Source organism: Dermacentor variabilis, chromosome 10 (assembly GCF_050947875.1).
Source record: "Dermacentor variabilis isolate Ectoservices chromosome 10, ASM5094787v1, whole genome shotgun sequence".
NCBI classification, from domain to species: domain Eukaryota; kingdom Metazoa; phylum Arthropoda; class Arachnida; order Ixodida; family Ixodidae; genus Dermacentor; species Dermacentor variabilis.
The window spans coordinates 59,195,685-59,223,653 of record NC_134577.1 but is presented as its reverse complement, the minus strand read 5'-3'; the positions used below and the strand labels follow the sequence as shown (position 1 = coordinate 59,223,653).

Below are 27,969 nucleotides of genomic sequence, written 5' to 3'. Positions count from 1 at the left end.
TATACGTCTCTGTATACGTCTAGGTCTAGGCTAAACTGTACAGTAGTGTCCTCTGCCTTGGTATTCTGAAATTACTAGCCACGCACTGCTGCTGCTCCTGCTGGTTCCGTACTTCGGCCGGCGCAGGTCGACGGATGCGCTGCGTGCATAAGTACGGACACATTGCCTTGAACGATCCGATCAGCCGCAGTGGCAACCGCCCTTTGAGATAATCGACACTCCATCTGAACGATCCGTATCCGGGTTCGCCGTAGGCATTCTTTAGCGTCGCGTCGTGCGCCAGCTCAAGAGTTTCGTGTAGTTACCGGCCCCACCATGATCAACACCGGGTAAGTGTCGCACGAACTTCGCGCTTGCCCCCTCACGTCAAAGCAGCCTCCGGCGAACTCTTGTCAGCGTCTTCCCTGTCTCACTTTTTCCTCGTAGCCTGACCGGTGAAGGCCGCTGAATGCGCAGCCGCTACGATGGTGCGTTATGTTAAAACAAACGCGTCACCTCTGCAAGGAGCACCGCTTTGCCCCTGAGCCATGCACTATCGGTAGTAAAAAAGCATGTGTGCTGCGTAAGCTAACGAACAAACATCATACCGTGTTGGTCTAAGTATGTAGTGCCCGGATTTAAAAGATGCACAGCACAGGCGTTTACGTCTACCCCTGCGATGCGCACGAATTATCTTTCAGGCTACCAGGAAATTGTTTGTCGGTGCACTCGTGGTCAACGAACTTTTCCTTGATGGTAGTACCACGTTTGCTTTTCTTTGCGTTAGCTTTCCTTCTCAAGCAGTAGCCCATTCGTCGTGCACCCAGCATATCGGAAATGGTGTACAAAGGAGTCAAGGTTACTTTATTATCACGTTCGAAAACTGCCGCATAGGGCCGTGTGCTTTCGGTTCATCGCCGCGTACATTTAATGTGCTCACTTCCTCCCAGGCTCTAACCAGCAGCAGCCGTTCTGAAACTGTACGACCTTGACTCAACACCCACTTGCTGATACAGTTGGCACACCAATAAGCCGGTCTACGTACGCTGAAAGTTCGTGTGCTTAGTTAGGTGTTCATGTACTATCGCACCCTATGTGAGTTGCAACACAGGATACACCCGTTAGTTCTTTCAGTAATAAAAATGAGAAGTGCTATTTTTTCTCGTAAACAGGGTACTACCAGACCGGGTACAGTATGGCATGGCAGCACTTACCCACAAAAAAAAAAAAAGGGGGGGGAATCTCTTGTTGCAACTCATATTGAGCACGATAGTACGTACGTCGCTGCATAATGTGTAGCTGTGGGACTCTAGGCCGACGCTGAATAGGCTGTAGCGAATGATGCGTGACATCATTAACCGCGTCGGTAATGGAAAAGGATAGAAGAGGGAAGAAGTCCTTCATGGCTCACACCAGCGAAAGAAACGCAAGAATGTCGACAGTGACCGCTTACAGACGGTTGGAAATGGTCATCGTGAAGGTTGGGCGTCATGAAGGTGAAAAAGAAAAGGGAGAAAAAAATGGATAAAAGAAAGAAAAGGAGAAAGCAAATTGTCATTTCTGTAATGAGAGAGTATCTGTACATTTCTTCTTAATGTGTCGTCAACTTTCAGTTCAAAAGGAAAGACATTTAGAGGATCCCTTTTGAAAGCTTGGCAAGCTTGGCATGAACTTGCCACTTGCGATTCTTCTTTCCTGCGGAGCTACCGCTCTCGGTTACAGCTACAGGAACATTTGTGATGCCATTTTCGATTTCTCAAGCGAGACAGTAACATTTATGTGGTTATATCTCATTTAATATCTGTGTTCGCAAGCTCTTAACTTTAATATTTCCACCTGTTTGTTTCAATTTATATTCCTCGAAATTCATTTCATATTCCTGCATCCTCATTCCACCCAATTCTGGGCCAATCCCTCAGAAGGGGTTGTGTTATTACACTGGGAAATGAGCAACCAACTAGAAAGCCTTCAATCGGCTTACTGTGAGCCCACTGTGTATGCGGTTGTCATTAACCATGACTATTTCATATCTCCTTGCCTTTCTGCTTCCTTTGTCTGCACCTTCAACATTGTATTGATAATGCAGTGGCTCTGCTACGCTTGTTATTACTCGTCTGTCTTGGCTGATACCGTGCAGTGAGGCTGTCTGTGCAGCTGACCAGAATTTTAGTTTTCACATGCATATCACATGGTCTCTTTCGAACAGGGTTATCATGAAGTTCCTATTAGATAGCAGTTCTTGGCCTTGTTCTGGTGGGTTACCTGAAGAGGCAGTCATTACTTGCAGCATAAATTGCATGCATTTAGCTTATTGTGGGAACCTGGAATATAGTTAACTATACTTAATTTCTTTAAGGGACGTGTTGCAGTTCCACAGTTAAAGCTACGTAGTAGTGAAGTAATGCCTTTCTGGAGAAGTTGCAACTCGGGCACTTCGGAAATGTCCATCCCAAAAATATGCTGCAAAATACCGTGGCATCCAGTTTAATGTTATCCCAGACACCCTCCACAACACACTCCATCACCAGGCTAAGTTTATTACTGGTGTATTTCATCACAGGTTTTGGGGAGGGATATGTCAGGGAATTTGACTTGGGATTTTATACTGTCTTTAGCTCCACTCTTACAACCTGTGCGCTATAGGAAATAAATATAGTCAATTAGAAAGCCTTGTTAACTAGTGTTAACAACTATTCTAGCGTCCGTTGCAGCTCTGCATTTCTTGTTGCATAGCACTTTTCAGTCAGAACAAAGTAACATGTATCATTAGTGGCCCGAGAGTCTAATTCATTCATTGCCATGTGCCCGACTTTGTAGCAGCTGTAAGGCCTGTGTACCCTGTTTATGAAACACTTCATTAATAAACTTCCATATCTTCCTGCAAGAACTCCACATGTTTCGCCACGAAAAATAATAACTAAGAACGTTATGGTTTGTTCCGTAAGGAGCGCCTGCACTTTCTAATGGTCCACTCGAAAAGTCAGAACTGCACTGTCCATCATAGGTCATAACGAACGTAGCAGCTGGAATGTACTATAAAACTTTTTGCCACTTGAAGGACAGTGCTTGAGAAAAAAATGCCAAATTTGGATTGCTTACAATGGCAGCCCTGGTGATTGTGCTGTTTTCTATTGATATATGTGCTGCCTTTGTGTCTCTAATTATATGCCGGACAAGCCCTGGTTACTTCAGTTGTCAGTACAGGGTGAACAAGCCACCTGCTGAACTGTCATGTGATAGGTGCTTGTAAACGCTTTGGCACGATGTGTTGTTGTTAGTGACATGTAATGCTACTGCTATCCATTAAAAAGTTATTTGCCAAAAATTCCTGTTGTGTGCAATGATTGACTTGGAATGCAGATATTAGTCTGTGTATCAAATTAAAAAAGATATGAAATTTAATGTCCGCATGAAAATTGCAAAAATCATTTGCCTTGCTAAATTGTGAGTACTAGTAATACTTCATTTTCTGTTCTGGTTGCTTCTGTGCTAGCTTACAGTGTGCTTCTCCATTCCTTAATGTAGCTTTTCACAAGGGGTTCAGGGACCCATTCTGACATGGTGGCTATATATGTTGCATACCTCAAATCTTACTAGGGCCTTTATAATGGTGTTATTTTTGTTGGTGTGAGGTTGCAGCTACTCCCTCTTACCATTTGTATTGTCTCTATTGTTTCTTTACTTCCTCATATCATTCATCTAAAAGCTGTTCATTTTTCTTATAGAATCAAGCTTGTGTGCCCGAAAGAGTAAAATGAGCAACAAGAAAATCTAATCCACAGTAAAGGAAGGAAAGTGCTGCTGGCCGCACTGTAGCAGTTTAGCTCAAGCATGTGGCATCTGAATAATGGCCAGCAGAGAAGAAGGCATTGTGAGATTAACACATAGAGAAAGGAAGAAAGATTGAGAGGGAGCATGACATCAGGCGGCTAGCCTTAGCAAGCCAGCCTACTCTGATGTCACTCTACTTTCCTTTGAGGCCAATTCGTATGTTAGATCTTGGGAAGTAGGCCTTCTAAGTTTGCCTGGCCTTTCAAGGCATTGTTTGGCTCATGGTAGCTCTTAGTTGACGCCCTCGTCAAGATGGGCCCTCCCTACCCACTCTACTCAATCCCATCCTTCCACGTGCTTTGCGGCTTTGCAGAGCAGCTGGGTGGCGAGACCCAGCTGCTGTATAAAATAATTTGTCTTCTGAGCTGTACCACATCCACAAGAAGCCACATGGCCCTAGAAACACCTCGGCACTCTTGGCCGCCGGCAGCAGGTGCACGCGGTAGCAGCTGAAGCGTCTCTCCTGCAGCACTGCACATACTCTGGATGCGTCGTGACGTTACTAGCTCCAGACCAGGGGCGTAGCCAGGGGGAGGGGGGGGCTTATGGGGCTTCAGCCAAAGTCCATTGACTTTTCTAACGTCTTACATCGGAACACACAACGAGACAAGTCAAATCAACACACTAGCAGACAAATTGGCAAAGCACGCAGCGAGGTTCAATGATGCGCAGCGTTGTGGTGGTTCATTTGTGCCGCCATCTCACATAAAAAGATATCAACTTTTTTTTAACCTACGCCAAAACATCCATGTCAAAACACTAAAGCCAGCCAAGGTAACTACGTTCTTATTTATTTTTTCTACTTTGACTTTTATTCGCGAGGACACATTGAGCCTCTTCAATTTTTTTTTGTTCTCGCTACCATACCCGCGGGCTGCCAGAGCCAGCCAGATTTTGATAGTTCCGTTTTCTGAAAATTTGCGATTTTGGCCAATTTTTAATAAAGAATGGACCGCCTAAATGAAAAATTCGAAACAACAGTCACTAGAATTTACGTTTTTCTTTTAAATTCAACAAACATCGTCAAATTTGGTGCAGTTATTGCGAGGAAAAACGAATTAGCCTTCTACATGTATTTAAATCGCAGCACTCGAGCTAAAGCTTCCTCTTAAGGAGGAGGCCGAGCTGCAACATGAGCCCCCCCATCCCTGTACGAAATTTCTGGCTACGCCACTGCTCCAGACCCACGATAGCCGCGACTGCCATACACATTAGCACAGCCCGCAGAAGTGTGCACAGCACTCTTGTTTACTTATGAGCTGCTTCATCATCCCTAGTCTCACTCTAAATGTCATTCTTCTTTATATGGAAAGCACATGGCACAGTTTCTACAACCTGGACAATATGTGTCAGTACATTTTTAACCCAAGTTTAACTTGAACCTGTTGCGGTAGCCCAGTGGCTATGACGCTGCACTGTTGAGCTCAAGAGTTCGACCTTGGCTGCAATGGCAGCCAAGGTCAATTTCTATGGGGTTGAAATGCGAAAATGCTCATGTACTTAGATTTTGGCACTGAAAGAACCTCAGGTGTTCAAATTTAACCCCCCCCCCTTCCCCCAGTTGTGGCATGCCTCATAATCAGATTGTAGTTTTGGCACATAAAATCCCAGTATTCAGTTTAATTGACCCTTTATTAACTTGCTAGTTTCTTCTAGTTCACAATATTTTTTTTGCTAATTTTGTTATTGCACTAACATTTTCACACATTATATCTTGGTTCCAGAATCTTTGATATTGCAGCTTATTGACCAACAGATGTCAGGAAGAATACTTGTTCTGAACAAAGGTCTTTCCCTCGACATTTGTGTAAGCACCTGTGTTAATGTCTGAACACATGATAGTGAAGGCAACACAAGCTACAAAATGATGCCCATGATTGCTCAAGCTCATTTGCACTAGGCAAAAGGGCTTGATTAGGGTGGTTAATCTCTGTTGCAAGAAAAGCAAAATTAACTGACTAGTGCCATGGCCAGGGTAAAAAGGATAGCTAGTTATTAGCTGCCCATGTGTGGACACTTCTTCATTCGCGAGTAGCAGTAAAACCATCCAGTTGTGCTTTTTCTCTCTATCTCTCTCTCTCTCTTTTCTTTTTGTCTCTTTTTTTTTTCTTTTTTAAGGGACGAATGGTACACGACTTGTGCATGTGTTCTATGCTGCCGCAGAAAGCTAGCAGGGAGAACGCTGTTCATTACTGGTGCCAGCCGAGGGATTGGCAAGGAGATTGCCCTGAAGGCTGCGAAGGATGGTGCCAACGTGGTCATTGCTGCCAAGACGGCCGATCCCAACCCCAAGCTGCCAGGCACCATCTATACAGCTGCCGAGGAAGGTGTGATTACCACTGTCTTAATTTCATTGGCCGATCATTAGTCTTCTGCTTCTTCTGTGTGCACCTTTCTCACTAGTTTTGTTTCCTATGCGGTAATTGCAGCCCAAGTGGAATAGGCTGGCAGAATAAGCGGATGCTCACTCACCAGTATTTTTCTAGGCTCTCTACTCAATCATACTCACAGTCACTGACTTTCGCTTATACTCTTGAACCGGCAAATAGACGAGAAGAGAAACCAACGGGCCTGATTTTTATTAGCCACACCCATATGAAGCCAGCAGATAATGAAGCCAAGGAAATCATCGGGGAAATTGCTGTTTTTAATTCAATTGTATAAATGATAAGGACAATGATAAGGAATATGAAAGTGGACAAAGAAAACAAAACAAGTTACCACTAGTAGGAGCCAAACCTACATTCTCCACATTATGCATACGATGCTATTGCCGATTCAGCTGTGGTGATGGCTGTTCCCATGTCCACATTCTTGAGTATTTATGTATGCGCACGAGACCTTACGTTGGGAATGTTAGCCAGTGCCACTCGTGGTCACAGCAGTGGATGTGGCACACACTTTTAACCACTGGGTTCATTATCCGTTGGCTTCATGTGTTTGCGACTAAAAAAAAAAGTGGTAAACAGCTGTGGTTGACTTCAGCAGAGGCCCGAGTGCATGAACTCCCTTGCAGCTGTGGATGTTCTGGCCGTGCACTGATCGTCAAAACAGCATAGTATTTCATACGTGACCCACCTTTGACGTTTCCCGAAATGTCTAGAATGCATTTGCAGCTGTGGACGTTCTGACTGCGCACTCGTCAGAACACCATGGTATTTCATACATGACCCACCTTTGATGTTTTCCTGGAATGTCTGGAATGCACTTAGCTGTTGAAATTAAGGACCATTACAAATGCGTTAGTGCTGTCCGTGTCTAAAGCATTTATGTGCACTGTTTGAACCAGTTTCAGCATTTGCGAATGCTGTCAGTTATGTGCTTGTGTAGCTGTTGGAAAAATTCCTGCTTGTGTAGGTGAATTCACAAATGCTCCTACAGTCATGCTGTCACTATACAAAATAGGATTGATGTAGGTAATGCTTTGCAGATCACCGTATGAATAACCCGGCATTGTAGTAACTTCTTGGGGCTAGCAAATTGCTGAGCTATCTTTTCTTTGTGTGTCACTTTCTGGCTCCATGTCTACAAACCCATGAGCAAGCTTTCTAAAGTGAACTTTTCTTTCTGTTTTATAGTCTGTATGTCGCATTCTAGTTTGCTTGCCATTTTGTTTGGTCCTACTAATGATGCTTGCACTTCCAAAATGATACAGATATGGATCCACAAATGATACCAGTACTTTAAAGAAAAATTAGGCTATGGGAACAAAAGAGACTATTTCACAGATATTATTTCAGAGAAAATTTCCTTAGAAAACGCTGACCCACTTCAGAAAATTGTTTGATGTGAATCATTACCATATAGAAAAATTAAAGAACAAAACATGTGACATTATTGTGTTCCATTGGCAAAAACTATGCAAGCATCTATCTTTCCAGAGTGTTCTCTAACTTTCTGTATATTTTTGCTTTTTGCAAACTTTTTGTCAGGCTCGTTTCAAGCTACCTGTGGTATGGATGAGGTATCATTATTTTCATTAGTGCTTCTGGCGAATTCAATACACTATATATGCAAAACTCTGCAAGCAGCCTTTCCCTTGCATTTACCTTGCCCTTAAGAAATCTGGCCAAGCTGAGAGGCACATTTCGAAATTTTGAATTTTACTAGGAATAGAAGGCAGCAGGGATGATGACAACAGTCTGCATGTCTAAAATCTGCCATTTTGGTTAGGTTGCTTCAGATGTGTGGAAAAGCACACTTGAGGATATTGCACATCGCCTATTGCACACGCGCCATTTATAGGTTAAGCTCATCTGGCAGTTATTGGATTCTTGTTCTCAGTTGCTCCTCAAAGCAATTTGTCTGTATATATATGCATTAGTACGAAGCATTCGTATCGAGTTCAACCCAGTTTTCTTTTAACAGTTATCTAGCTGGCGTATCTGGCCGTGCTTGCGGGCCAATCACAAAGATAGTTCAGCCTAAAAATGTAAGCTGTTGTGCCACTGGTTAAGTGCCACTCTTCAATGAACCTCTGATGTCAACTTGGGTGATTAGGTGTCACAACAAACACCTATGTAGTGACATCTATAGCATTACGTAGATGTCAGCTGGGGTTGACATTGCTTAAATATCTCTCTCTCTCTCTCTCTCTCAGTGGAAGCTGCAGGAGGCAAATGCCTGCCCTGTGTCCTTGATGTCCGTGACGAAGAGCAAGTCAAGCGGGCTGTGGGTGACGCCGTTTCCAAGTTTGGCGGCATTGACATCCTGGTCAATAACGCGAGTGCCATCAGCCTGACACAGACACAGAACACGGAGATGAAGCGCTACGACCTGATGCACTCTGTGAACGTCCGCGGCACATTCCTCACGTAGGTCTTTGGCCATCAAGGCTGTTTGATGCGGAGACTGCCATCCATTTGGTTGAACTAGATCTCTCTGATCACGGGGTGCATAGGAAATCAGAGACATTGCTTGTGCCTAGAGGCCAAGGCTAGTGGTAGGTCCAGTTTGCAAGGCTGGCTTTGAAGCAGAACTTTGTGACCAAGAACATTGTGTTATGTTCAAGCATGCAGAAAATGTTGCAGTACAACTGGTTTCAGTTAATCTGACCTGCCTTGTAGTTCAGCTGTGTTTTAAAGTCCTGAAAACAGCCAATCTTGAAACGCCATCGCTGTCGCAAAGACAAAAGATGCTGGTAGTTGTAGTCTTTGGCTGACTGAAGGGTAATGGTGGTTTGAATTAGATATCTTTTTTTTTTTTGGCCTCTCCATCTTTCTTTAATCGTAACCAGTTGGCACAGCTCTCAGGATGGATAGACAAGAAGGTGGGGAAGAATAAAGTCGGCAAGCATGCACCTGACCCCTATGGTGACTGCCATAGCAACCCCTTTACTGGCAGCATCTGTCTTGGCCGAGCTTAGAGAACAGTGAACGCATTGAACATGTCATCTTCCATCAGAAACACCCATTCTCAGCCTGCCTAAGGAACATGTGTGAGCACTTGATTTGATAACAAGATACTAAAAAATTTATTGTCCAGCCTTGCTCCATTACTATTCGCTCCTTTTTCACAGTCTTTATCAACTAAAACCATTCCTCATGACTGGTGTGTTGCCAAATACCCATTTTTAAGTCTGGTGATGATTGCTCGCTACTTAACCACTATAGGCCAATTTCCTTAACTAGTACCATTTGTAAACTCGTGGAACATACCATACATCCTGAAGTAATAAATCACCTCGAAGATCAGTCATTTATAAGTAACAGCATGGTTTTCGCAAGGGATATTAGTACAAAAGACAGCTTGCTAGGTTCATTCGTGACATTGTTGCCTCAATAGACTCCAGCTTACAGGTTGATGCAATTTTCTTAGATTTTTGTAAAGCTTTTGACGATGTCCCACACCACAGACTTCTATTAAAATTAAGAAAGGTGGTGTAGTTGCGTGGATGAAGGACGTCCTTTCTTCTCGAACACAATTTACAACCGTTAATAACTGTGATTGTTCTGTCAGCCATGTACTTTCGGTGTCCCTGAAGACAGTGTTATCGGTCTCTTATTGTTTCTCATGTATATAAACAACTTGCCCTGTTGTGTTCTTTCCTGTATTAGATTATTCGCTGATGATTGCAGGATATACCATTGCATTTCTTGCGAGGTTAAGCTCAGTGATTGGTGCACCTCCTGGCTAATGCTTTAAAATTTTTTCTAAAGCCAAAACAATGTCTCACTAACCACATTTTCCAACCGACACAATTAAAAACCAGCCAGTAGAACTTACTAGCACTTGCAGCCCGACATACCATGGCAGTACCACACTGATCATACGCTTGCATCTGCCAACCACTCATTAGAATTTCTCAAGTGCAACCTCCAACATGCTCCTGCACACATTGGTAAACTTGCATACATTTCGTTAATCCGTCCAAAAGCTCAATGCATAGGTATCTGCCGTCTGGGACCCAGAACTCGCTTACGCTACTGCTAACATAGAATCCTCCCAATACCTTGCTATACGATTTATTTACTCTGAACACGGAACATACACTAGCGTCACTGCTCTTAAAAGCTAAATTGCCGAGAGATTGCTTGCTTTTTGTTCCTTCACAAGCTTTATCGCCATCAGACCATGCATCAGAATTTCTTCCAGAAACCCACAGTCCAGGTTTCCGCGCCAAGGTCGCGGATAAAATATCAAATGTGTAAGGTACAATACATCTCGCGTTGCCATGTCATTTACTCCTCACACTATCATTGAATGTAATAATCTCCCACCACACATCACCACACGTCACCCAATTCCAAGAATTAATACACACACTGAACGAAGACTAACATATGTTCATCTTCAAGTTTCGGTTAAAATTTTGCACTTGACATACTACGACATCATGCAATGCATGTATAATTGTGTTCATGTGTAGAATATATGCACTCACTTAGCACTTCCCCGTATTAATTATTTACGTTTAAATTTGTTCTGTTTAAGGCCATGGTTTGTTATCATAGTTTTCGATGTCTCATTATATGACAACCATTTATTTATCTCTATTCACTAGTGCTTTTTCAAACAGTGTTTTAATTCATATCACAAATAGTGCTTTCTTTTTTTCGTCCCTATTGCACTAATGCATATTGAAGTGCAATTATACTGTTTGTTTGTATAATTGCAAATCGCTCCCAACACCTTGTAGTTTTCTTTTAGACTTTTGCCTATTTTGTAACATTTATTTTTTGCCTATGTGTTCTCTGTTCAAGCTTTTGTAGATAATATACCGCAACTAAGTTGTGTAATAGTGTATCTGAGTGATACGTTGTATCATTTCTGCACCCCCCCCCCCTCTATGTAATAGCCACAGCTGTGGGCCTTTGATATTATTTCTGAATGAAATAATACAAAGAGCGGTAGCTCGTAATCTCTGATTCTAGTATTTACCCGACTCTAACCCGCACTTTTCTTTTCTATTAATTTGGGTTGAAAATCATGTTTGCATGCTTTGCCGCATTAGAGTGCGTTGCAGCAAAGATTGCATTAAAAATTTGTGCGGTGAAGCTGAATTTAAAGAAGTCAGTGGTGATTTAGTGGTAAATGCAAGAAAAATACTTTAGGCATTACGTCACACCTTTCTGTAGTCGCTGATCCATGATTTAAACTTTGTTCACCACTTTGCTAATTGTTGTTTAGGAGCTCACTCGACATATGTCCTGCCTCCTCGAGGAGACAACTGACAGCGGCTCAGAGCAGACCACCATCAGTTGAACTATATATATATATATATATATATATATATATATATATATATATATATATATATATATATATATATGCACACCACAGGCTTCCCGCACTTCACTCATATTTTTTCCCTTTGAAACTCCTAATGCTATTGCACATAATACAACGCATTACGCCTTTGCCCATTTTTCTTATTTCTTGCTTGGAAATGGAGTGCACGTTTGATTTGTAATTTGTTCAGGAGCTTCACTTTGTTTGATGTGTCCATGTTTTCTACCCTGCTTCTATGTGTTATACTGTATTAAAATTATCGATGTGCACAAAGCTTTATGGAGGGTGCATATCACTTAGTAATGGAACTGCTTACCCAAGTCAAAGGCTGATGTCTCTCTTCCATCCTTTCCCATCTCCAGCTCCAAGTACTGCATTCCCCACCTGAAGAAGTCCAGCAATCCGCACATTCTCATGCTCAGCCCGCCGCTCATCATGAAACCATTCTGGTTTCAGAACCACCTAGGTACTGCAGCTTCTTTTCTTGAGCCATTAGAGATTTGTAATGCCAGCGTACGTGTGCCGCATTTACTCCCTTCTAGCAAGTGTTCAGCTGTAATGTGCACACTCTTTTTGTGATCTCAAAAGAGAAAAAAAAAATTAACACGTGTAATAGTAATGCACACCCTTTGACTTGCTTTTCGTTATTTTTGGCATGCATGGGCATTCTTTTGGAAAGCAAGATCACCTGGTGTCAGTTAGATAAAGCTTTTCAATGAATTCAAACATTTTTCATTCATTTCTAGCAGAGCCAAATAAAAGAAAAGGAGTCAACACACTTGGAATCTTCCTTGCTAATCGTCAGCCACATGCAGGTTACTTAAATTTGCTAATTCAGAGCAACACCGATTACAGCCGGTGCTCTGTTCACAGGCCTAGCTAGCATGGCACTGAATCGTGCAGCATGCAATAGGTATTTGCACCCAACCATTGCTCACTGTACAGCCATTTGCGACGTGTGTACAGAACGCAAGTCATATATAAATCAGCGACACACTTTATATTCACCTATATGATGCTTGCAGTGAGCACGTTTCAGTAGCTGCGGCTTCCTTTACTCCATGGTGGCATTAATGACAATAGGGTGTGGCTCCTATAGAATGCTCATTCTTGTACAGGACTGTAACGTGCCTGTCAATTTTTGTTTTTCTTTAGGAGAGGGGGGAGAAAGTGCATGTCAGTACTATTAAGTTAATAAGATGTAACAAATCAGAGAACCTCACTAGGTGGAACAGGACTCATGAAAGGGAAAATTGTCATCTACCGTTGTCATCCATCAAATAGACCATTGTCAAAATTGTCATCCAGCCAGTGCTTCATGCTTCAGTCATGTGGATGTCAATTTTCCTTTTCATGATAGTTGAAGTATTGAATGAAGGGAGAATGAGACATCCACCCAATAGTAGCAGTTGCTAAAAAGGAAGCCCATACGGGTTTCTCGAAAGAAAAGCCTCTCAGTTTTTTTGTGTTTTTTTAAACTGCGAGGCTTTTCTTTCAAGGAACCCGTATGAGTTTCCTTTGAAGCAATTACTACTATTGGGTGGATGTCTCATTTTCCCTTCATTAATTACTTCTCTCCACCTTGCGGGTATCCGCAAAACTATTACGTCATAATTGAAGTATGTTTACAAACAAGTTGCTTCTCTGCCTACAGCATTTGTTTTTCTTCTAGACACACTATTCTCTGAGCATTAACAAGCAGTATGTATAGTGACATACATGCCGTATGCTGGCCCAGACTTGCTATGCCAGCGTACAGCACATGTACTACTTTATGCAGGTGATCGTGGCATGCATGCTGTCATGGCACACTCTCATTTGCTTACCATTAGAAAACACTGGGGTATCACAGCAATTTAACAATAAATGGGAAATTGTGATGGATCACTAGTATATTCAGAGCACTTGATAAGCTCAGGCGCTTCGAATAGTAAAAGTGCAGTGGGAAGCCGTAGTGCAGCGTTTGACATTTTGAATATCTGCGCAACTCTGGTTACTACAAAGTTCAATAGTGTGACTTCGCTTTTGTGCCCCCCCAGCCTACACTATGTCCAAGTATGGAATGTCCATGTGCGTTTTGGGCTTGTCCGAGGAACTACGACCTGATGGCATCGCCGTCAATGCTCTTTGGCCAAAGACAGGTGAGCAAATCGGCCTCATGTGCAATTGATGGGGGGCACTGCAATTGGTGCTGCGATGATGTCAGCTGGGGAACTCGCCTTTGTCCTGTGCTACGATCCAGTGAAAACAGCGGCATTTTCAATTGTTTGCCCATGCTCTGATCCATGTTCACGCAGCAAGGCACTCTCCAATTACTGTCTATACTATTTTTTTCCTCATGTTAATCTTATCAATGTCAGCATAAGGAGGCCAACAAACATTCTCTAAAACCACAGCCATCATGTGCAAGGACACGATCTCACGCCTTAGTTGCAAAACATCACACTGAGTGAGTAAACTAGATTGAGTCCACGCAGGTTTGAAACTGAGGCACAGTCTTGTGGCTAATTTGCAGAATTGTGCATTGACTATGTGACAGTTTAGTTCAATACAGATTTTACATATTGCACCTAAGTCCATTCATTTCTTGCTAGACAAATCTCTTGCTGACAATATTAATTCTATGATTTTGCTCGTAAGCAGTTACTCTCACACAGTGATTGCACGGCACTTTGTCATCTTCACCAGTTGTCAAGCATTGAAAACATGTCTCCCTGCAAATGAATATCACACTACATTGCGAGAATTTATGTTCACTTAGGTTAGCATGTTTAGGCTTTCTGTTCATTGCACGTTTAGAAAACATGAAAATTCGTAAAACGTCACTTTATCACTGTAAGAACAAAAATATTTTATTCATAGAACAAAAAGTGTTGTGATTTCACACGAAAAGCATAACATTGATTGTGCTAGCAAATTATTGGGCAACCATACGAAGTAGTAGCGCTCGTCCTGTCTGCTTCTAGTCTGTGTCCGTATCACTTCGTGCCCCAATCCAAGACCGTGTTACCGTACCAACTCGCCCAATTTTCTATCCTTTTGCATTACACGAAGTAAGGTTGGTAGTTTTATCGGCCGTATAACCTGCAGTAAACATTCACTTGCTAAATTAACAAGCGTGGTGTCATGCACGCGCATGCAAACATGAGCACATCTCGTGCTATGGCTGCGGATACTCGCTGTCAGAATGCTGGCGTGATGAAGAGGGGCAGCAGTGGCGGCCGAATTCCCCTTCGTACTGCCTCTTGCTTCGACACAAACTGGGCACGTGAGAACACAGTGCGTTTGAAGCTATCAGCCACATCAGGCAAATCTCCTTGATTTTGGGTCACCTAGCCTTTGTACCCACCAAGATAGTGTCACAGTTTTTCGGTTTTCTTGCTTTCTGAGCACATTCAGTTTACATCCTGCCAGACCATTTAAAACTGTTTATCTATGACTTAATCACCTAATGCTACATTTTGGCACTAATGCCACGTTGCAGCAGAACGCGATTTTGCTGCAACGCCGCCAGAAGCCTGCATGCTATAATACGCCGCAGAAACCACCCAATTTCTTGAGGATGGCATCAAACATTTTTCGTTATATGCTTGAAGCGCTGGATGGCAACAAAATTGAAATGTCCGTGGCCAAGGGAGCGCACGACCAACCACGCAAAGGTTCACTGGACACATGCAGGCACAGATTTTATTACAGTGCAGACACTGCAGCCGAAGGCCCAATAATGCAAACCATCTACAGAAAATAGGCCCTCGAGTTATTGTGAGTGTACTACAATCACTGGACCGTTTTCACAAAGAGGTATTGACAGTGTGAATGTGAACACGCTGTTGGCCACCAGATGACTTTGAGGAGCAATCCACACAAGGTTTCCAATAGTGACCTAGCTCCATTTCACGGAGAGTATTGTTCAAGAAATTCTTTACACTGCTTCACAAACTTAAAAACGTGGGACGCTTTAAAAAATTGAGCAAGGCAGGTCGACCAACTTCATCAAGCAGCCTCCATGTTGCGGGCACGCGGCATGGCGGCAGAGTCTCCCAGCTGATGTCGTATGCGAGAGGCTGCCACTCAAACTTCTCATTTTTGTTTCCAACCAAAACCTGTCATGCTTGCTGTCATGAAGCCACATACAGAATCACTCCTGTCTACACAAACATCTTAGCGTGCCTTACAAGATCGCTTGTATTAAAATGATGAGTCATCATTTCAGACTGTAATACAGTCATACCTCGATATATGAAGAATTTGTACTCGAAAGAACGCATTCAAGGTTTTAAAGCTTCAGCAGTAAAAACTTCACAAATTCCCAGAACGTTCCTTGTGGATAGTGCCTTGTCAGTAAGCAGTAATAAACAAATCTCAAGGTCAGGCCATAATAGCACGGTTATGAGCGCCAGCGTGCACGATGCAGATCACATCAAGGGCAATGAATTGAAGCGGCTCAGCGCATCCTAGATTTCTGTGCATTGCACCACGCGGCACCATCAGTTTTAGATGCCATGACCAGCCGCACTTAGTTCCCACAGCCTATATCAGGCATCCACAAATTAAAAATACAGGTGCAAAAAGGTGCAGATATTCATCCTGAGCAATAAAAAAGAGTTGCAGTTTCGCCACGAAAGTGGAGCATTGATGGCGATAGCAAAGAGACTATTACACAAAGTAAGGTTCGTAGCTTTACCGGTGTCACACAGTCTCAGGCAAATATGAACAGATCTCACTCAATGAGCGCAAACGCTCTATAAGACAGGAGCCCAAGCTTTGCATCATGTTTCTGAAACTAGAGATTACACAGCTGCGAACACTTGCTCATCAAAGCACCAATAGTCTCGGTTTGCACTTTGAACTTGTCGCAGATTACTTCCAAAATTGGGTGCATGATTCGCGTTCACCCTCTCCCTCTTTGTGCAGAAGGAATTGTTAGCTCTTGTGTTTCTCCAAGCTGCCACGCACCCTGTGGCCTCCGCAAGTTGTTTATACCAATGTGACAAATGGTGCAGCGTCGTTTATATGGTGTCCTGGCGAGCACGCTTTGGCAGTGTTTTTGTTGTTGAAACTTTTCATGCGGAAGTACGCTTGAAATCACCTCGGCCAACATTTTTACAGTTTTATTTATTTCTTTCCTAGATTTACTAGCCGCGCAGGCTCCAAATATATGCTTGAAATGGCCAAGAACTTATTGAAATCAAAACCGTGTCACAATATTACGCTGATAAAAGTGTGAAAAACATTGTGGTTTTCAATGGAAGTATGATCAGGAAATGTAAATGCAGTAAGTAGTTTCTGTTGCAAATTTCGTTACATCGAAGTTCATTATATTGAGATTTTGACTATTGCTTGTGGTACAAAATCTTTAGGCACAAAGATTATATTGTAGGTTCACTGCTAGCTGTAGCAAGAAGGGGTCTGTTTGAATTTTTTTCAGGAATCCAAATTTGGGAAGAGAAAGAAGGGGCGTGGCTTAATTACTGTTCCACTGCAATACAGTAGAACCTTGATGATGTGATACTGTTACGTATAATTTCCTGGCACCAACGTTTGTGATCGACAACACACAGAAATTGAGCCAGTGAAGCTGTGCTTCTTTATTACAGGTTAACATGTTCCCAGAAAACAAAATCTTTTGGCACCAATGTCCTGTACATCACCAAACTGCAATCATAAAATATGTTTTATGGCTGCTAGATCCCATGTAAACAGGAAAAGGCATGAGGTGCATGCGATCGTGAACAGTAGCCACCCGCCACAACAGGTTCCCTGCAACACCAATGCACACTCAATTTCCTCTTCCGGTATCAGCAAATCTCCTCCCGGGTCGTCACATGCCGCATTCATAGCTATCGCCCTCAACACTATTGCAATAAACATCTTTGCCTATCTGTTTCACAGTGCATGGGGCTTAGTGCTGCTGGAAGCGTACTGCACACTTTTAATAGGCGATTAACCAAATGCGCCACCATCTCCTGCTGCGGGTGGCATGAACTGAGTATTATGTTTCACTGTGGCAGCATCATCGGCATCCTATTCCCACATCGCCCACCAGCTTGATTTCGTTTCAATTTCCCATCGCTGTCTTGAAACACTACGCAGTCTAAAAACAACAACGTGGATCTTGGGTCACTCGGCCCCCACCAGTCGGACTCGCGTCAGCATCTGGAGCCGTGTGAGCGCGTCAAAACTTCTTGTCAAAATACGTTGCTCAGAGCTGTTGACTCAGGCTGAATTGGAAAAGTGCAAACGTAAGCTTGCCAAAGCAGCAAGAATGACCATACATGTTACAGGCTGCTCAGGCCTCACCAGCTGATGCATGTCTGTGTATTGTGCTGCAACAATTTGCACAATGATTTGCCTTATGTAAATTTCAACTACAGTTGAGTCTGTCAATATTTTACAGCGGAGCTGTTGGAACCTCACTGGGTTTCTCTTGATGTCCACAGCTTCGCCGAACCGAGGGAGAGAGAGTGAGAGCAGAGTATAAAAATAGTATCGCACAGCATAGTGACATGGTGAGGGTGGGAAGAGCCTATCAGGGGAGAAGGAGCGGCACAGACACAGGTGGTGCGACGTCATTGCTCTCCTATAAAAACCTGCGCGCTCGCTTCAGCGGTCTTCTTTCTCGCAGTGGAAAAAAATGTGCGGCTCTGCTATCGCAAACACCAGAGACCAGCCTAGCAAAAGTTACACCAAGTGTACGTTTTGGCACTACTTTACTGGCCTTCCCCCAGCTCTGCTGGTCTCTGGTGTTTGCAATAGCAGAGCCACGCATAATTTTTTTGTGACTTCGGATCATACATTTTCCCGGCTGTACTATGCTTTTTGACATTTGTTTCCAATACTTGTGAATGAGGTTCTACTCTATTTTCGTCAGTACTGAGGAGATACTGCATGTTATGAGACACATGTCAGTTCTGTCCAATAGAATAGCAGACCTGTTTATTTTGCAAGAACCTTCAGCATATATGTAACCATTGCATGCCTCAGCGATTGCATATATAAGATTGTGCAATCTTGACACACATAAAAAAAGAAAAATTTCCCCCGTTTTTGTGACAGCCATCCACACCGCAGCCATTGAGATGCTCATGGGTGCCGAGCACGGCCAGAGCACAAGCCGCAAGCCAGCCATCATGGCTGATGCTGCATACGCCATCCTGACCAAGCCCAGCCAGTCTTTCACTGGCAACTTTTGCATTGACGAACGACTGCTGCGTGAGGAAGGCGTCAAGGACTTCGAGCAGTATTCATGCGTGCCTGGTGAGTGCAGCGTTTGTCAAAGAGCCCCCATAGAAGAGCTCCGCTCAAGAGTTCCAGTATTAGTTTAGTCTTAGAGCTAGTTCTAGCATAGCAGAAAATGCAAGGGCCTAGCGTTAGTCTTGCATGACACACACTGCGTGTGCTCAGTACAAAACCAACCCCGGTGCTGTTGCGTGCATATTCATGAAACGCCACGTTGAATACGTTTTTGTATCTTGCGCAGTTTCTTTTTTTTTTTGTGTTCACCCACTCCTTTCTGTAATGCCTTCAGGCCTTGAAATTATCTTAAATAAATAAATAAATAAATATGCCATTTACTGGATTTGGCATTCTATGCTATTGCACACTTGTGAAGCAAGTAACATGGTGGTGCTTGTCAAAAGTGGATGCTGTCCACTTCAGGTCCCTTGAGTCACTGTACTGCACTGTTCAGCTCATTAGTTCCCAGCTGGTGCTTGTATTTGCTTTAAATTTGTGTCATCATGCTTAGACAGCAAAGTATTAGTTACAATAGACAAGAAAAGGCAGCGCCCCCTGTGGCACCAAGAGCATTATGCAGAATGTGAGAGCCAGTTTCGGTTTTGGACGCCACATTCTGCGTAGCTAAATATCGCAGCCACCGCAGAGTGCCGTAACGAGCCCGCTCACCATCGAAACACTTGGAAAACTCTGTACTCCGATTGGGCTCTATGGGTGACATTGCTACAGGCGCCCGGGCATGGGGATGTGAGCGAGAAGGTTAAAGAAAAACTGCTGGAGTGGAAACAATGTCCCGAAAGTGAAGCCGCACAGGAAGGGCACAATAAAGCTATAAATGAACAATAAAAAATGGCGAAGAAGCACTTTTCACACACTTCCCATGTGTTAATCAACCTCCTTTGTTAATCATGGCCTATTTTATCAGACAGATGCTTATCTACATATATCTCTGTATTACTGGCTTTAGTGTGAAATCTGAATATCCTGGCATATTGTATTGGGAAGAAGTCATCAATATTCAGAAGAAATGATTATTTTCGTTGGGAACAACCAGCTTTTATTTTCTAATTAGCCTAGCATTACAATAATAGAGCCAAGTCACTTAATCTGTAAGTGGAGATCACCTGACAAGGCTCTATTTCAGGTGAAGGAGGGGGCAAGCATTGGCTTCACCTTTTCTGGTAAGAAGCTATGGGAGCTTCCACTCAGCAGTTTTTCTTTAACCTCCTGGGATGTAAGCCAGCCCAAGCTCGCAGCACCCTTCAACATGCATGACTTGTTTGACACTTTTACTGGCCCTATGCACAGCAATGTGCAGGGTCAATAGCCGATGTTTCTTTAGTTTCCTTCACGGGCTTTTCGGCTACACTTGCCAATGCAACCACTGTTCTGTGAGAAATCTCTAATGGGTCATCCACTTGCAAAACATGCGAAAGGCTTGTAAACATTGTTACACAGCTGCTGTAATCAACCGTGGTTGCATAGCATTTATGCGAAAATGTGTGTTATCTTGCGTGCTCTTAAAGATATAAAAGCTTATTCGCAGATACCCCTAGCTGTTGCCCGTGCACACTAAGGTGTATTTTTCAGGTCACGTTTGAAGAGTGCTAGAATAGCAGGTAACATTCACATGCAATCCATTGGTGGCCCCCAGCAACTGGTCAAAATGTATGGAAAAACACATTAGCAAATTTTCGGTATCCTGAACAGCATGAGGCATGTTTAAGTGCACAACACAAATGGCTAAGAGCCTTATGAAAAATTGCTTACGCAACCAATCACTTTAAACGTGATTGCTGTGCTGCTGGAATGGCTCCGCGCCTATGGCCAGCTGAAACGCAACAAAGTAGTAGCGTGAGACCTATGCCATGTTCTGATGGAGTGCTGCTGTCTTCTCAGCAGCATCTTGAAGTTGTGCGTTTTATGTGTTTAGTAAAAGCATGCCATGGCTCACGAGTTTTGCTGCACGTACCTGGCAAGCAAAAAGCGAGTGCCGGAGCGTGGATGCGTTCGGTGCACCAACTGTGGGGAGATGTACTGGCTACGTAACCAGCACATAATTTTGTGACCACTAGGGTGACGCTTCATTTTACGACATACTGTGCTATGGTAAGCTAAGACAGTAGAACAGAGGCTTAACTCCAGTTAGATGAGGCCCGTCCTACCCAGGTGTCTGCAAGCGAAGCAGACGACGTAGTCCCCACCCTCAAGATTCCCATAATGCCTTACCAGCAACTGCTTGAAGGCGTGCGCCACTTTCTAAAGTTGTCTATTGGGCACCGTTTCCAAAATCTGCTTTTGATCTTTTGGCTGCTTAGGCTTAATGAGAGGCTGTAGTAGCTACAGATTAGCTCTACGATTTCGCAGCATGCACTACAGCACTGCACAGGCTATTCTTTCAAGCCAGGGCTCGGCCAGAGCCTGGTGCCTTCAAACCTGGCCCACACGCGGCCCAGGCCTGAAATATCTGGGCCCGAAAGATTTTGGCCTGATTCGATCCATTAGCCCTTCAGCCTAAACGAAGCATGGTCAAATTCTTGGTTATTGTAAGGATGCTAACCGAACGCACCCAGATGATTATTTCATTATTCAATATGAGAGCTAACAGAGTAGCTGCTACTCCAAGGCTGCTGCTTATGGCATAGCCACGCAGGCCCTATCATGAAGGTGATCTGTGATGGGGACAGAGTCTAGGTGCGACGAGGGCTGATAGCCCTCGTGATAGCACGAGAGAGGAGCCTGGTTGCCTTATGACACACTTGCCAGCGTTCACACGCACCAGCGCACCATGCATATCAGAAGCCATGTGCACACTTCACAGTGGCGGCACTACATGGCTCCGAGTGTTCTTGGGAAAAAGCAGAGGAGTCCCGCCTCATACACAGCTTGTTTCGGCGGTGGCAATAAGTTGTGTCGCTATATTGATTCAATGCTGATGTGTTACCGTCGACAGTCGTCATAAGATGGGTTCTGCTGTAGTTGTTTTTGCATTTGCCTTGTTGCCTTGGCTATAGCTTTGGCCTGTGCACAACAAACTTTAGTTGGAAGCCAGAACACGTGTCATATGTTCCCTTAATTTTAATCCCGTTTTTGCACTGTTTGCAATAGTATGTTGTCGTAACAACAAGCCCGGCTAACCGCCATCTTGAAGCGTAGCAGATGCTTTCACTTCCGCATAGTTTTCTTACTTCTTGAACTGAGCACACGCGCTACCTCTTTCTCATCGCGATGCAGGCTCCAAGCTGCAGCCAGACTTCTTCATTCCGGACGATGTACTTGCCGAGTTTGACCAGGAGCAGGTGTCGTCATTGGGTATCGGCACCGTTGCAACACCGCCACCGTCAGTATCAACTGCTTCTTCTGGTAGCCCCACTGCTGATGGTGTCGACGGCATCGTGCAGAAGATTAGCCAGAAGCTAAGCCCTGAACTCGTCACTCAGACGGGAGGACTGTTTCTCTTCCAAGTCAAAGGTTAGCCTGTTGCTCATCTCTTGGGATGGCTGCTAAATGGATGCGGCAGTAAATTGCTTTCTCCTTTGGTAATGTGCCAGACACATGTTCTATGCAAGGAAGGGTCATGATTTCAGCAGCACATCCTTGTATTTTGAGTTCATTGTCATCTTCCATCATCTTGTGCAATAACTCTAATACAGGAAAGCGACATTTTCAATCGCTCTGCAGTTTCTCATTTCCAGCTCTGCATGCACCCAGCCAATATAATTGTAAATTTTCTCACTTCATCATCCTGTTTTATTTTGCACTGCCTTGAAAGGGCTTTTGCCAGCTTCTGGCATTGCAAACAAACATTTGTGATGCATAGATCATGCTGTGATAACTGTATGTTCAAAATGCTGCACCTTGTGTTGACGTTCAGTGCTCCAGTTCACTTTGCATATAGCAACAAGGGCTGTGTTATCGAAGGCTTGCAGTGCTCCACTAGCATGCTGATGAAATGCTGATAAGTTGAGTGATTACCAACAACATGAGAAGAGCTAATACTTGGTAATGATACATTTCATTATCTATTCTTATTGCAGTCGACTTCTGCCAATTGATCCTGATGGGACCGACAAAAGTAGTCTAATTACCCAGCAGGTCAAGTTAAACAAAAAGCAGAAAAAAACGCCAGAAAATGCTGTTGATTCACTTGGTAGTAGTATTGCTTTCAAAATTAGCTTCGCTGCAGTACAGCTGTGTTATGCGATGAAGCATATAAATCGGGTAAAGATGCCATTATTACTGGACATAGAACATGTTCCTTAATTTACACATGCACTTGTACCATTTACAGTCACAGTACGAGCATTGAGACGCCTAATAAGTTTACTGGCAGGCCTTCATAATTCTAGGTAGACCCCCATTCTTTTCGTGCACTTTTAATGTTTCTTCAATGTTGAACGTTCCCTCAATGTAGAAACAGCTCTGAATGGCTATGAGTATGTTTATTAGGTGTATAAGTGCTCATACTGTGACCAGAGATGGCGCGTGTGCACGTGAATAATTCAGAAGCACAAACTATGTCCCGTAACGGCCCCGTTGCATTTCTTGTATGCATTTCTTGTAGCCACTGGCTCATCAGTGCAGCCAATTTTGTACACTCTCAAGTAGCTGACAGGTCATGGGAGTTTTGAACTACTGCATCCAATGTTTACTAGCAGTGTTGGGCACTTCCAGATTTCAGCAGGATGCTGCTCATTGGAAGTATTGTGTTGGTGACAGGTCGCAAAAGGTGTATTTGTTTCAAGCAAATTTATACAGCTAAACCTCGATATAATGCAGTCAGTAAAATTGTCAATTTACTTCATTATGTTGAAATTTCATTCTGTTGAAGTTCGGGCTTTCATGCAAGTAAGTACAGTCTCCAATCGACTTTTCTTTCGGGCAATCTAAAAAAAGCAAGTTTAAATGAGAAAACAATTCATTTTTATAAATTTGGGAGTCTCCGACAAATGATACGATTTCATGCCATGTACGTCGACGATATCTTCTCGGTGGCACGAATTAAGTGAAGCCAGCCGCGCTTTCCCGTGCACTTTGCCCCCACAGCTCATAGCGTCGCCCGCACTGGGATGACGCTATCAGAAAAACTGACGGCAGTAATGGCAAATACCTTGCCTGCCTCTCACTCCAACAAGTCACCAAAACTAGAGATTACGCAACCTCTAATACTAAATGCGCGATAAGACAGCTTACATGGTGCCACGCCATCTCTGCTTGCCTACTCTTTGCATACACAGCAGATTACCTATAAATCGCGGTGCGCGGCTGCGGATACACTCAGTCCTGCTTTCAGCCATGTGCACCCATGGCCGAGATGCACGCCAATATCGAGACGTGTGCCAACCTACCCCCACTTCGACCTCCCGGCCCTCTTGCCCACTTCATCACTTGATCATGAGCTCGTGCAGGAAGGCAGCACTCCTGAAGTCACCATCTTTCTTTTCTCACCCTCGCACACTTCCACTCACACCTAAAGCGCACAGTGTGCGGGGCCCGATAGGATCTTATCGCACTTGGACTTTATAGAGAACATCTTGAGGCTCCACTTCAGTGGTCGCTCTTGTCGTGAGGTGCGTTTGCAAGCAGCCGTTTGTAATTCAATCATTTGACCATCTGCGTCCGCAGAAGTTTCCATCTATTGTCTCAGCATTCCTTTGTGGTGGCAGTGAAATTTCGTTATGCTGAAACCGCATACAAACACTTTGTTATATTGAGGTTCTAAATACATGGTATTCTATGGACAAGAGGGTATGAAAACGTGGACACTTCGCTATATTGAGAATTTCGTTATGTTGAAGTTTAACTGTACTGACAAGTTCCTGAAGGAGGTGAAATTGGCAACACCAAGGTTCCTGAAAAAGTAACCATAATTTAAAAACAATGTGCTTATCAATCTTTGCTTTTCCATGTTTGCTGCTACTTGTGTACTGCATCTGAAGGTAACTCTTCGTGAATAAAGTGCATGTGTAACCTTCAGAAGGTGCACGGTCAAGGAAAGGCTTGTGGAGAAAATATGCTGTTGACAGACTGATAAACTCTTTACTCCTTTCTGCACAGGTGGTGATGACTTCTTCGTGGATCTCCGAACGGGCCAGGGCAGCGTGGGCAAAGGCCAGCCCTCGGAAGGCAACTCGCCCGACGTCGTCTTCACCATGGACACTGACAGCCTGCTCAAGATGTTTGCGGGCAGCCTGAAGCCAACAGCAGCCTTCATGAGTGGCAAGATGAAGATCAAGGGAGACATGGGAAAGGCCATGAAGCTTGAAAAGCTGATGGGCAGCCTCAGGGCCAAGCTCTAGAAACCAAGCAGGTTCCTCTTCCGTTTGGCACCAGTATTGACACGTTCGCCACCTTTGATCCACGCAGCCATGCGGAGAAAGAATGACCAAGGCTAGATACAGACAGTGCCACCCATCTCTGGAAGGTCACAGGAGAAGTAGATTGTTCAGCCAATTCGGCATGGAGACCGTGCTAACATCTACTGGATCAAATGTTGAATGTGTTCTCACGTTTGCGAAACTCCTGCACATTGTGCATTTACAGCGACCTTGAGAGGCGTGGTGAGAAGCTGCAATTACGTGCAGTGGTTTGGGCTACATCTTGAGTGTACAAGGGTGGGAGCTTTCTGATCAACTTATCTTGTGCCGAGGGTCTACTTCACCAGGAAAGTGGATGATGTAGAAGCCTTATATAACAGCGAACTCTGTGAATGTTGTGCTTTACCAATGAGATTTGATTTCGCTTTCCGGTTTGGGTTCTTCAGATATTTCAACGATCCTGCAAGTGGTTATATCCAAGTTGTTTGTTGGTGTGGTGCAAAGTTGTTGAATGAAATAGTAGTTAATATGCATGGCTGAGCAACTGTCAGGAATGAATTCTGTTGCATGTTACTTGGAAATGTTGACTTTGCTCAATAGTCTGCACATTCCATCTGCTCTACACTAATGGAATTGAATGCATTAATTCTAGTACTCTCTATTGAAAGATAAATCGCAGTTTATTAGAAAATAAATTGCATTATTCAAGGCCTGCGTATTCACTTGCTTGTTTCATGCAATTGTTGAGCTGTTTCACAGCGCCTTTATTTTTTACCTGAGAGCACTGGATTACTTTACACATAGAACATTATGGTGCTTTTCTACTCTTGCTGCTGTGCAGCTTGTACTATGCATGGCTTACAAATGTCAGTTGTTTTCGACATTAAAGCTGTTAGTGTACTCAACACATTCATGTGCCTTACTAGAGCTGTTGATATGCCTTTTAGTTCTGCTGTGCAACAAGGAATCATTCTGTGGTTTGCATAACATCTTGTTGATGATTGCCAACGATGTTTGATAAACTTAGGTGTCTTACAGTGATGATGAATAATTGTTAGTGTAATAACACATGCACATGATATGCTAGTGAACATTGAAAGCCGTTAAGGCATGGCCACACTAGTGCATAAATATGCACAGATAGTTGCTTGCATTAAAGGTAACAATGGAGGCATGACTACACGCTGGCCATCTGCTCATCCACTAAAGCAGTCACATGATAAGGTTTGTAATTAATGCGTTCTCCACTGCGACCAGCGATGATTCCAGGCAGGGCTGAAAGAGAGCAATATTTTTCTGTGCCAATCACCCATGTGACCAAAGAGAATGCTTTCCATTAGCCTCGCCATCTGGCTATCTGCAGCATGTTGTCCACCATGCTCCCGAGAGCAATTTGTCATGTGGAGCAGAATGCTTGCTTCTTCTCAGCCTTTATGATGTGTGCCACGATCATGTGGTGCAGATATTTTCTCACAGATGCGGCTACACCTTCACATGTGGCGTATCTTGAGTTCTGTAGCTTACAGTGACAGTTCTGTTCACATGTGTAATGCATGCAAACAAAAAAACACACCATGAGTTGGTGCACATGGTTCTTCAAGGAATAAATCAGTTGTGTGTGAAAGATATGCAGTAGTGACTACCACTGTCGGTGCTTGCTTATACTTTTTTTTTTAACTTTTTATTACCTTTGCTACCATTGTTGCTAGTTTTTTTTTTTTTTTTTTTTGCTCGTACGCTTAGAAAATTTCTTTAAGTGCTTGTTTTTCCTTGTGTAATAATTACATAGTCTACCAACTCCAACTCCTTAAAAATGACAATTCTTGATATGTTGCAGTACGCTTAAGATAAATTATGTCAAACTCTACTGAATTGTGGTGCGAGCTCTGGATGGATATCTGTTCATGTGAATGTATTTTTCTAGGCATGTTTGGTATACAGTCCGTGTAGTGCTTGCACTTGTGGGATGATACAATTTCAGGTGATTACTTAATATGTATACCTTCTTAACATTGTTGCTGCCGCACTTACTTAGCACTAACCTCGCACAGCCAAGACCAATTTGAAGCCTTCCAATGAGTCATCTCTCGCAGTCAAGGTGTAGCCTTGGCACACAGCATGTCATCGTTTATAAATATCACTACTGCAATTAATATTTCTTTTGCTTATCCGTCAATGAGCAAAGGACATACTCCGATTAGGTGATCCTTCAAATTTTAAGTTAATACCATCACTGCATTAAACAGCACTTGCACGCTCTGCGTATAGGGGAATAAAATTATGCTGATAATAGCAATGAGTGATGCACACTGGTTCATAATTTTGAGACATTTTAATTGATGTTTCTATAAAATTACTACCCTTAAGATTATCGTAGCTCTGCTTGAGAGCTAGTGATTTTTTCAACATGCATCACCGAAGAAAGGCAAATATCTTGCATAACGGTGCACTTCTGTTGCGCACTTGGAAAACTGCTGTTTGACATGAGCATCTTTTGCACAAATGTTTTGATGATGGGTGCATCATGCCGCATACTTAGTGGGCAAGTGCTCTTATACTTTCGTACACAGGGGAAGACAGACTGCATTTCAGGGACAGACCTCAGACTTGGGCTGAAACTGTGCAATGGCAAGTCTTGCTAGCATTTACTAAGTGCTTTGCATTGGCATCGGCATTGCTTCCATTGCATAGATATTGCAGCTCAAGCTGCCTTTGGAAACCTCGAAAGCACCGAGTTACTTGGCTACCAAAGATACGAGGCAGCCTAACCGAGTACAAAAAGATGTTGTATGTAGCGTTTATTTGGGAGCACGTAAAAAGTACTAATGGCTCTTCAGATGTAGAACAATGGTGTAATAAACCTGGGTTGTACATA

The 27,969-nt window shown here is 43.5% G+C and overlaps 1 protein-coding gene across 1 annotated transcript; it reads left to right on the top strand.

Annotated features, from left to right (window-relative positions):
* Positions 1-69: 69 nt before the first annotated feature.
* Hsdl2 (Hydroxysteroid dehydrogenase like 2) lies at positions 70-27,969 on the top strand. The gene is made up of 8 exons (XM_075672817.1): positions 70-329; positions 5,974-6,137; positions 8,411-8,624; positions 11,904-12,007; positions 13,581-13,682; positions 18,598-18,798; positions 22,012-22,248; positions 24,835-27,969. Exons 1-8 carry the CDS (start codon positions 316-318, stop codon positions 25,074-25,076), a joined length of 1,278 nt encoding a protein of 425 aa, XP_075528932.1. The 5' UTR covers positions 70-315; the 3' UTR covers positions 25,077-27,969.